Consider the following 10550-nt stretch of genomic DNA (forward strand, 5'->3'; position numbering starts at 1 on the left):
AAACATCCATACACATTAAAAAAAGAGAGAGGCTGAGCGTGACAATACATGCTATATAACCACAATATCTGGCCTCAGTAATTTGCCACTCCTGAATCTTAGCATGTTAACTGTAATCTCCAAAAGCCAATGCAGCCCTTACTGGGACTGAGGACCAGATGGCAGCTATGGAAACAAAGGTGGCATATTAGCATTCTCTAGAGAAACATAATGGCTAGAATGAGTGTGTGTGTGTGTGTGTGTGTGTGTGTGTGTGTGTGTGTGTGTGTGTGATTTATTAGCACGACTTACAGGCTGTGGTCCCACTATTCCAATAATGACTGTCCCCAGTGGAAAGCTCAAGAATCTGAATAGCTGTTTGGTCCATGAGGCTGGATGTCTCACTTGGTCTTCAGTATACGTTGGAATCCCAAGGAAGTCGGCTCTAATGCCGGTGAAGGAAAGAGCTTGCTATCTAGAGTGAGGGCAAGCAGGCAAAGAGTGAAAGTTTCCTTCTGATATGCCCTTCTGTCAGCTGCTGCAACGGCCCATATTTAGAATAGATCTTCCTACTTCAAATGATCGGTGTGGGTCTCCTACCTCAAGTAACCCAATAAATAGACATCTCTCACAGGTGGGCTTTTGTTAATACCAGGTATAGTCAAGTTGACAACCAAGAATAGCCATCACAGAACGGGGAAAGAAATTCTAGGGAACTTTCTAGAAACAAAGTTGGCTAAAGCTACAAATGAAGGAAAAGCGGAGTTGAAAGTGTTTATTTCATGAGCTACCTGCTGTGTGACTTTTTCCAGAGAAGTGTAAAATCAATATCTTCCTCTAACGTGTAATGGACTTTCACAAAACCCAAAGAAATGACTCACTCAAGTGAATTTTGACAGATGAGATGAAGTTATTAGGGGTGACCTATGGAAAAGAGGATGTATTTTCCCCAAATCATGCCCCGCCCCCAACAGTCCAATAAAGCTCCTGTCTTAGAGAGTTCTAAGAATGCCTATTAAAACTTAGTTCAGGGTGCTCCCTGGTGTTAAAGGGTCAGAGGCAGGGGCTCGGAAAACACGAGGCACAGGCACACCAGACTCTGTGAAAGCTCTGTGTGGATGTCTATTTCACCCTTGTTCTCTTCGGGGAGTCTGCGGGTTTTGATGAACACTGTCCACTGTGGAGAAAACGGGTTGTTTCTTCTGCCGTCTGGTTCACAGGGCAGCTAGATAGTAGCTTACTGCAAGATAGAGAGCTAGTCCTGCTCTCTGACTACAGGATAAAGGCAAAAGGCTGAGTGTGTGTGAGAGAGGAGAAAGCTCCCTGCCTCAAGGGTCCCTGGTTGCTTCTCTTTCTATTGGATTGAAGGTGGACACCTCAGAGATTCTTGACCTCGTCCAGAGATGGACATAGGGAAAAGCGCTCAAGAATAAACAGCTGCCCCAAGAGTCTTTTCAGTCAGGTTTTATAAGGGTTTGGTCTTTGTCTTTGCATGATGGTTTTACGTTTTCCTATAATTATGTAGGATTCTCCTAAGATCCACTCAATGCATCATAGATTCTTCCCATGTGGCAGGTTGGGCATTTTTGAGCTTGTGGGGTCCATACAGGGTGGTCACAGAACATGGGGTGAGTGACATTGTTTTTCCCCAACATGGGTTGGTTCATTGGTTGCTTTGATTAATCTCCAAGCTACTTTTGTTGGCCAATTCGTTACTTGCTGCCTGACTAGCCCCACTATCACCTCCTTTAGAAAGAGACCCTGAACCCTTGGAGGGGACTCACCCTGCTTTCCTGTCCCTCATGAAACTCTGCAGTGAGCCCCAGGCTTATCAGGTACCCTCCTATAGCTACGTGGCTAGTTCAGGTGAAGCCGATTACCCAAGAATCATTCCTGAAAACTTGAGCTCCCCCACCCCCTCCTTATTTCATACACTGAGAAGGATGCTCAGTTTGGGGGGCCAGTCTCATGTTTAATCACCAGGTTAGAAGAAACACGACAAGATAGAGGAACAAGACAGGCCAGCGCGATAGCACCAAAGGGCACACGGAGTCATGCACGTACAGATAAGGCTTCCCCGCCTTCGCAGTCATCCTGCTAATCCACTTGACGTAACCGGACACCTTCGTGTATATCCCTGGCAAGTTCTGGCCACAGCCCATGCCCCAGCTGACAATGCCCACCTGGTACCAAGTGGTCATGTTCTTCTTTTTGTTGCAAAACAGACCTCCCCCGCTGTCACCCTAGGAAAGAAAAGTTATTGGGAAGTTGAAGGGCAGTTGGGAGCTACTCCCAGAGCCTGCTGAGGTGTGTGCATCCTGACAAACAGTAGTGAAAGTTCCTCTGATGGCACTTTCTAGCTGTTATTCACTTTTCCAGCCATGCAGCTGTGACTGTTGCATGGGTGGCAAACAATCTAGTCAAAGCAACTGGATGAAAGACTGATTTCCAGCACCACCACCGCCTAGTCCATTTATTGACTGATGCATTGTTAGTTTTGATGTATCTGTATCAAACGCTCACGCTTTCCCCGTGAGTTCATTTCCTACCAGCCCGGCCCTCTCCGTTTTGCTCAAAATTGCAAAGAGTGAACAGAATAAGCAAAAATCCATCATGGCTTATAAGAAGCCATTGGTAGAAAACACTGGATACACAGACATAGATATATGGCAAATGAAAAAAGAATAGTATTATGTTAAAAATGGTAAAGTGTAATACTTAAAAGCATCACATTTTAAATGACCTGGGGAAAAATAAATAAATCCAAAGCTACACTCATAAGGTAGAAGGTGCCCTCAGACTGAGGCAGAGGTTGGAGCAAGGTCCACACCAGAAACTAGAGAGTGGGCCATAGCTCCCCTCCTAGAGCTGGGAGAGAACAGGCCTTGCCCACCTCTTGATTTAGGGCTTGCATCATCCTGAACCTTGGGGGATCATGTATGTTGATTAAAGCCACCCAGCTTGTGGTTACAGTGGCCTCAGGGAACTGCTGTGGCATCTCATCCATTGGACAGAAAAGCCAGCCACCCTCCCCCAGGCAGAGCCCAACCCGTCACCTGGCAGGCATCCTTCCTATCAGTTCGAGATCCGGCACACACCATGTTCTTGGTTACTAGAGAGACAACAAGGCTACACCAGTCCGTTCTAAACAGCTCCACTTGGACTTTGTGAAGCTTTGTAGATTTGTCTTTTGGGGAACCTGGCCCAGAGGAGAAGCAGAGGGAGAGAGAACATCAGCTAAAATGGATCCGTTTAGTTGTGTGCCAGCGCCCACCCACATCACCCCAATAATAAGAGAACTTCTGTTCACCCGGAGACTGATCACATTTGGTGTGAGTGTGAGAGAAGAGGTAACTTTAAAGACTCTCAAGATCCCCTAAGCACCCAGGGCTAGGTCAAAAGAACCCAGGCAAACAGGGAGTCTCGTATTACTCTGGGCCCCTAGAAACATTCATCAGAGAGAAGCCCACTTCCCAGGATGTAAGTGCTTTCTTTCCCTGTAGGTATTGCCAAACCCTGTGTCTAGGATGCTTCCTGAAGAGAAAAATTCAAGACGTGTGTGTCGAATGACACATGAGGACTTTGGAGCTAAGAACTATTTTTTTTTCTTTTAAGCTCATAAAAATCATCAAAGACTGACTCCCACCCAGGTTGGAACTGTGGAACCATCCACAACCTAGGCTCAGACATGTGAGGGCCTTCACCGAGAAGCATCACAGCTCGCTAAGTGTTTCCTGAAGACTGATTTATGGGGCAAGACATGCTTGCCAAGAATGTGGACAAAGGGGATCCATTTGCAAGCATGGCTGGGAAGGGCTCTAGGAGTGGATTGCAGCTTGCTTCCACAGAGGACGCTTTTGAGGGTTTTTTTCCTCGGCCTGGACCCGTAGCTTTCAGCTAGTCAGAGACCTGGCCTTAGAAGAGCAATCCTGACATCATCACTTGGAGCAGGGTCAGTCCACACTACTGACCTGTGTCCTTCCACAGTCCCTCAGAATTCTATTGTGTGACCTTTTGGCCTTGGTTTCCTCCTGAGGTTCCATCCAGGGTTCATGTTTTATAGCCTAGACCCACAATTTGCTCCAGGCCCCAGAAGTCTCATGAACGCTGGCTCCTTGGGGCACTGAGGATAAGGTATGTCGTTGGCTTTCACTGAGAACTGAAGTTACCACACCCACCAGGCAGAACTGCAAAGGCCAGCAGCGCTTCTGTAATTTCCTATCCTGTCTGAAAACCAGCCGCATGCCACCCCGTATACCCAAGCCGGAGTCACTCACTGGTATTGGTGACGCCCCATCCTACTACCCAGCAGTTACTCCATGCCACTAGGTCAGAGACTTCTGAAATGCAGATGGGTACCCTGTTGTTGATACTCAGGTTTAGTGGGGATTCAAGCAAGAGCAAAGCTATGTCATTGTCCAGTAGCAGGTCATCATACTTTGGGTGCGTGATTAACTTGTCCACTTTATCATACACCAGTTCTGTGCTGTTGAGGTCATCTTTGCCATGAGTGATCTCCAAGTTCGAGCTCATTAAAATAAAAAAAGAGAGAAAAGGTAAATCACAGAAGCAGATGGGGGGTGGGTGGGTACCTAAATCCCGAAGGGAAAAGAACCAGTGGCTATGGTTCTAAGTAGTGAGGGGCTAAGGGGATCTGAGCAGGAGGAAGCAGATCTGAGTTCCAGCCTGATCATCTTATTTTGGGATAAAGCAGCATCTAGGAAGCTGAAGGACACCAAGGCGCCATCTTTGATTCTCAAGAAGGGCTAGACTGATTATACAGCAGAAGTGCCTGAGACTCAAGGGCTTGTACAGCATCCCAGAGCTGGTGATGTGTGTGCACGGGCCAGAGCCCCTTCCTTCACATTCCAACCAGCACCTCCGATATTGCTCCAACCCTGTGCTCACACACTGCCCACAGTGTCTCCAAGACAGCAGCTAGTGATGGACTTTCTTTTTTTTGCCTGTTTAGAGTTTCCGTTCATTTGTCTTTAAGACAAGGTCTCTCCCTATGTAGCCTAGGCCGGCCCCTGACAAGTCATCTCCCAGGCTCATCCCTCTAGAGTTCTCAGTGACAGGCATGCACTACCATAGCCAGCTTAGAAAAAGTGTTTATTAGAGGTCAGATCATGTCCACAGATACTTAGCAAGATGCAAAGCCTGGAGCACACAACAAAATGTATTGAGTCCTGGGAGGAGAAATGCTTGCTTCTCAGAAGTTGGGTGAATACTCAGCCACACAGGCCATTTTTAGTTCCTGGTAGCATCCCATGGCTTTTTGAATGAAGCTCTGAGGTCATTAGCATGTTGGACAAGCATTCGGCTACACCGGTTAAAGAGAAAATTCTAAGTCAAGCCTGTCAGTGCAGGCCTACAGGGTTAGCTACTTCAGAGACCGAGGAAGGAGAATTAAAAATCCGAGGCCTATCTGAGCTACAGAATGAGTTCAAGGCCAGCCTAGAAACTTAGTAAGACTTTGTCTTAAAATAAAAGGCAATGCATCTCTGGGTTTGAGGCCAGTCTAGTCTACAGAGCCAGGACAATCAGAGCTATACAGAGTATAGCTTAATTAGATAGATAGATAGATAGATAGATAGATAGATAGATAGATAGATATAAATAGATGATAGATTATAGATAGATAGACAAGATAAAAAGCAAAAGAAGACTACAGAGAGCACCCCTGGGCCCAATCCCTTGTGTCACCTATATCTACTCCTTCCCCAGTTTCTTCCAGGAATACTCACTTGTTTATGTAGTCAAAGCAATGGGATGCAGTTAGGATCCACCACTCATTGAGAATAGTTCCCCCACAGAGATGCCTGCCGTAATGCATAATCCCCACATGCCACGGGAACTGAGTGATGTTTGCAGGTTCCCCTCCCATGATACCAGAAATGTTTTCCCATTGTTGAGAATTGCCACTTATTCCACGGCCGCATGTTACTAAAAGAAACGAGGAAGAGACAGAAAGGTCTAGGGCCCAGGAGTCAAGTCTAGGGGGGCTTGGAAAAGCTTAACTGTGGGCCCGTTCTTCCACCCACACAGGCACCAGGGCTCAGCAAAGGGGCATTGTCAGGGAACCACAGGCTAAGCCAAGTGCACCACCTGCCCTTCAAGGGCTTGGCCACGTGAGTGTGGAGTACTCCGGGAGTTGCTCCGGGAGCCACCCTCACTGTCATTTGCTTCTTGGAATGAGGTTCTGAGGCCTGTAAGAAGGGAAGACTCAAAACCACATGGTGGTGGCCAGCCGGCTCTTGCTATTTCCCCTAGGTCTGTATAGCCACATTCCTTTCTTTCAACAGTGCCTCACTGTCCCCTGAGTAAGTGCTGTGGGTCCCGGTGTGCCATTATGCATAGTGAGTGTGTATTTTCCTGGACCTTCCAGATGCCAGAAAACCAACAGAAGAAGATGGCTTAGCCCAACCTACTCTCCAGTTCCTGTCCTGATTTCCTACTGCAATTAGGGAACATGCTTTCGTGCAACTTTAGTGCCAAGGACCACTTTAACTCTCCCCAGATGGGAGTTTGACATGTCTATGTGACAGGGTTGCTTTGACATCCTTTGATGTCTTTCTAATATTATTTCATTTTGTCCCTCCTCTTCTCCTCCTCTTCCTGTTCACTGTTCTCCTTTCTTCTTCCTTGTTTTTCTCTACCTTTCCTACCTATTTTTCCTTCTTCTCAGTACTGTGGCTCAAACCTCAGGCCTGGTGCACGTTAAGCAAACATTCTGCCACCAAGCCCATCCACACCCTTCCAGTATTATTCCAATTAAGAGAGAAGCGAATGCAATAAAATCTACAGTATTGACTACTCACTGTTTGCAAAGCACTGTCCTGTTTTGCCTAGCATTACCACTACCCTATTTTCAAGAGTGAACATTGGGCCAAGGCCCTACAGCTACTGTGCAACAGAGAGAAGCCAGAAGCATGGATGATGGTCTAATGACAATGGCATTCATGTAATCCTTACAGGAAAAGATAGCAATATTTCTATGCCAGCTTTCTGTAGTCACAAGCCCACACTCAAATGTCATCATAGCCACAACCCTACATAACACTCTCTCACACAGTATCATCCCCGAACTCTACCACATACACCCCACTAACATATCCCTATAACCACAAGCCCTACCACTGTTTGGCACTACCACAGACTTCACACCATACACCCTATCCACACAGTCTCATTTCACACTCCATCCTCATACAGGGCATCCCCAAAGAGCTCTGTCAGCAAAGAACTGCACCCCTACAAGATTCCACCACATAGCCCACTACCATATGCACCCTCACCACAGAACTCTGTCCCCACAGATACTTACCATACACCCCAGCACCCTGCAACCCCACCACCAACGCGCACACCAACACCACAGGCCACCACCACAATCACGCTACACATCCACTGCTCGTCATCGTCGCCAACACTGTGTCACCACTTCACACCACCACCCCCACTTCCAGCCACAGTTCCTCTGCCTTCCCATTTCGTTGCCAACACTGTAGGCCAGCTTTCGATTCCCTAGAAGTGACCTGCAGCTTCCTGCCTCAGGGCCCTTCCCTTTTCTCCTCCTTGATCAGTGCTCCTGTGTATCCTTGACATGAAGGCTCAATCATGAAGTGAGTTTTGTTGATCTGGGGGCAAAATTAAGGCAAGGGAAACTGGAGTTTGAAGCTTGCATTGGTTCCACGAGTATTGTGTGTGGAAAGGGGGTGTGTGTGAAAATTCATATCGCCTTTATTGCGGTACCATTTTTGTATCAGGCATTCTCAGAATACCAGCAAGAGTCAGCAAATGTTCATAAACTCTTGATATCTCCTTCTCTCATTAGACTATACTCTCCATGAGGGTAGGGGCCATGTGTGACTAATTCTTAAGGCCCACACCACCTAGACAAGAGACTGCTATGTCACAGGAACTCAACGCATAGCAATGGAATAAACGGGTGTGTTGGGCGATGGTATGAACTGGGTAGATGGAGTAGGTGGGTGGCCAGATGAGTGTATAGAATTGGGAATAATCTTAGTATCAATGGTAATGTTCCTTGAACCACCAGTGGCACAAACAGGTGGTGGGGGATTGAGAAGCCTTTGTTCAAAGGCATCAACCCTTTGAGTTGCCAAATCAGGAAGCCAATGTAGAGGGCGAGTGAGTGACCAGCAGAAGTGTCCTTGCATGTGAAGAGTAAATTCAGGAATCTCTGCTTCGTCTCCCTTGCTCAAGTCAAGGAGGCATATTTGGCCCTCCCTGCAATCCACTCTCAGATGGAAAGACCTGGTATCCCAACAAGAGAACGTCAGAATTAGTATACAGTCAAAAAGGCACATTGGTTTGGGATGGGAGAAATTAAATGCTTATTTGAAATGACTATTTGTGAATATGTACACAAAATGACATAATTCAAAGTCAGGTTGGGTTCACAAAATAAGTCATTTTAGTCTTTTCCCTCTTTTTGAGACATAGTGACACCTGCCACGTATTGAGCATCTTCCCTGAGCCAGCTACTGTGTTAAGAGATGCTTAATAATCCCCACAAATGTCCACGGTGTGTCTGACACTTGCTCTGGGAAATCAAGTGTAATGATACATCTAAGCTTAGCAGAAATGCCAGTAGGGTAGGCAGTGCCGTGATGCTGGTGGGATTCTGAGTCCCAAAGCCCTGAGAAATGCCTCTCAGAAGCCGATGGAAAGAACCATGTGAAGTCTTGGGGTGGCAGCTCATAGCCATGCAGGCTGCAGAACTGGGTGACGATTGATAGTGGCCAGACACGGCCTCGCCAGACTCAAACCCTGGAATTGACCCATCAGTACCACTGTCAAGAACAGACAGAACCGGGGAGACACGGCTCAGTCAGTAAAGTGCCTGTCATGTAAACATGAAGGCCTGACATTGATCCTCCAGAACCCATGTAAAAAGCTGGGCCCTGCACTGGGTGTCTTCACTGGTGGGGGGGGGGGTGGAGATAAGCAGGTCCCTGGAACGTGCTGGCCAGCCAGTCTAGAGGAAGCAGGAGTTCAGCATTTTGACAAAGATTAGCCTATCTGGGCCCTGCAGGTCTCGGCACTGAGTCCGCCTTCCCATCACTCACTCCAACCCATTTATACTGGCCTCCCTGCCTTTGCTCCCCATCAGAAAAAACAAGTGTGGTCCTGGCTAACTACACGGTTTCATCGGCTCCTCCCAGGTTCTCCACAACACCAGTTTGTGTTGTCTGTTTCACAGCATTGTACGCGAACACAGACAACGAGGTTTACTCAAAGGTTTTGTTGTGATACTAGGGGTTGGATTTGGGGTTTCCTGCATGGCAGGTAAACACTCTACCAGTGAGTGGATATCTGCCAGCCCTCTTTTCACTTTTTGCATTGGGAACAGGACTTTATTAAGTTGTCCAGGCTAGCCTTGAACTCACTCTGTAGCCTAGGCTAGGCTTGATTCTGAGATCTTCTTGACTCATCCTCCTCGGTAGCTGGATTAGAGAGGCCCGGACCAACCACCTAGCTCTCGTGTTTAGGTTTAGGACTCATCCCCACCACCTTGAGGGAAATTCTACATTTTTCTCTGCTGTAATGGCAGTTTCTAAAACAGAACACCCTCTGGCAGGGGTTTGAAATTTGCTGACCACCCCCATTGACCCCAACTGTATACACTCTTTGTTCTCAAACAGCACCCCATCCCTGAGGCTACCGATGCCCCACCTTGTCTGCACGCTGTAATGTGGTAGCTTTGCCTTAGACCCTTCAGATGTTTTTCCGTTTGGTGGAAGAAGAAAGAGACTCTCTGAAGATCCTTCTGGGATTAAGCCTTCCTTAGTAAGCCAACAGGTGGCTACCTTTTCTGAAATGTACTGGTGTACTCACTCACTCTGGGAAACCCTAGTATCTACACAGCAAATGTCACACACGCACACACACACACACACACACACACACACACACACACACACACACACACAGAGACACACAGACACACACATGCGCATCAGGCTCCCCACCTCCCCCCAAACAACTTTAAAAGGCAGGAGCTATAGGAATCTCAGTGATCATTTGGTCAGGGGCCAGCTACCTCAGATCCCTAAATCCTGCCCCCCCCCCCAACTACTGACTCAGCACCCCAGGTGATTCTACCACCCCTCAGAGACTGAGCCACAGGGTCCCCCCAGAAACCTACATGCCAGTGAGCTATGTGTCCATGGCAACAGGAGGGCCAATGGCAGCAACAGCCCTGCTCTTCCATCCTTCCAGCTTTTCATCACTTTGCCTGCACATCAGCCCTGAGGAGCTTCAACTGAGGCATGTGGATAGAGGGCGGAGCCTAGATGACCACTGAGATCACAATGGGCCTGGATTGGCCATTCTAAGCAGCAGGTAGCCTCCTGAGTCCTCCAGGAAATGGAGGATAGGGAGGGTTTGATGTTGAGGGTGACAGGAAGTAGAATGAGGGGCTCCAAAAAACAGTGGAGCTCCCACAGACTAGCTTGTGGATGCCCCAGGACACATGGCTGAAGGCACAGCCTTTGTTAATGAAGTAAGCTGAGGTTTGTGGTTTAAATAAATCAGACAGCACA

The 10550-nt window shown here is 47.6% G+C and overlaps 1 protein-coding gene across 1 annotated transcript; it reads right to left on the bottom strand.

Moving 5' to 3' along the window:
- Positions 1-1924: 1924 nt before the first annotated feature.
- Positions 1925-10302, bottom strand: LOC311589002 (serine protease 52-like). Its single transcript, XM_084767219.1, has 5 exons — positions 10154-10302; positions 5727-5925; positions 4257-4507; positions 3036-3178; positions 1925-2222 (listed from the first exon to the last, which is right to left on the bottom strand). Exons 1-5 carry the CDS (start codon positions 10233-10235, stop codon positions 1956-1958), a joined length of 942 nt encoding a protein of 313 aa, XP_084623345.1. The 5' UTR covers positions 10236-10302; the 3' UTR covers positions 1925-1955.
- Positions 10303-10550: the final 248 nt, after the last annotated feature.

Source organism: Acomys minous (assembly GCF_964271855.1).
Source record: "Acomys minous genome assembly, chromosome: 18".
In the NCBI taxonomy this organism is placed as follows: Eukaryota; Metazoa; Chordata; class Mammalia; order Rodentia; family Muridae; genus Acomys; species Acomys minous.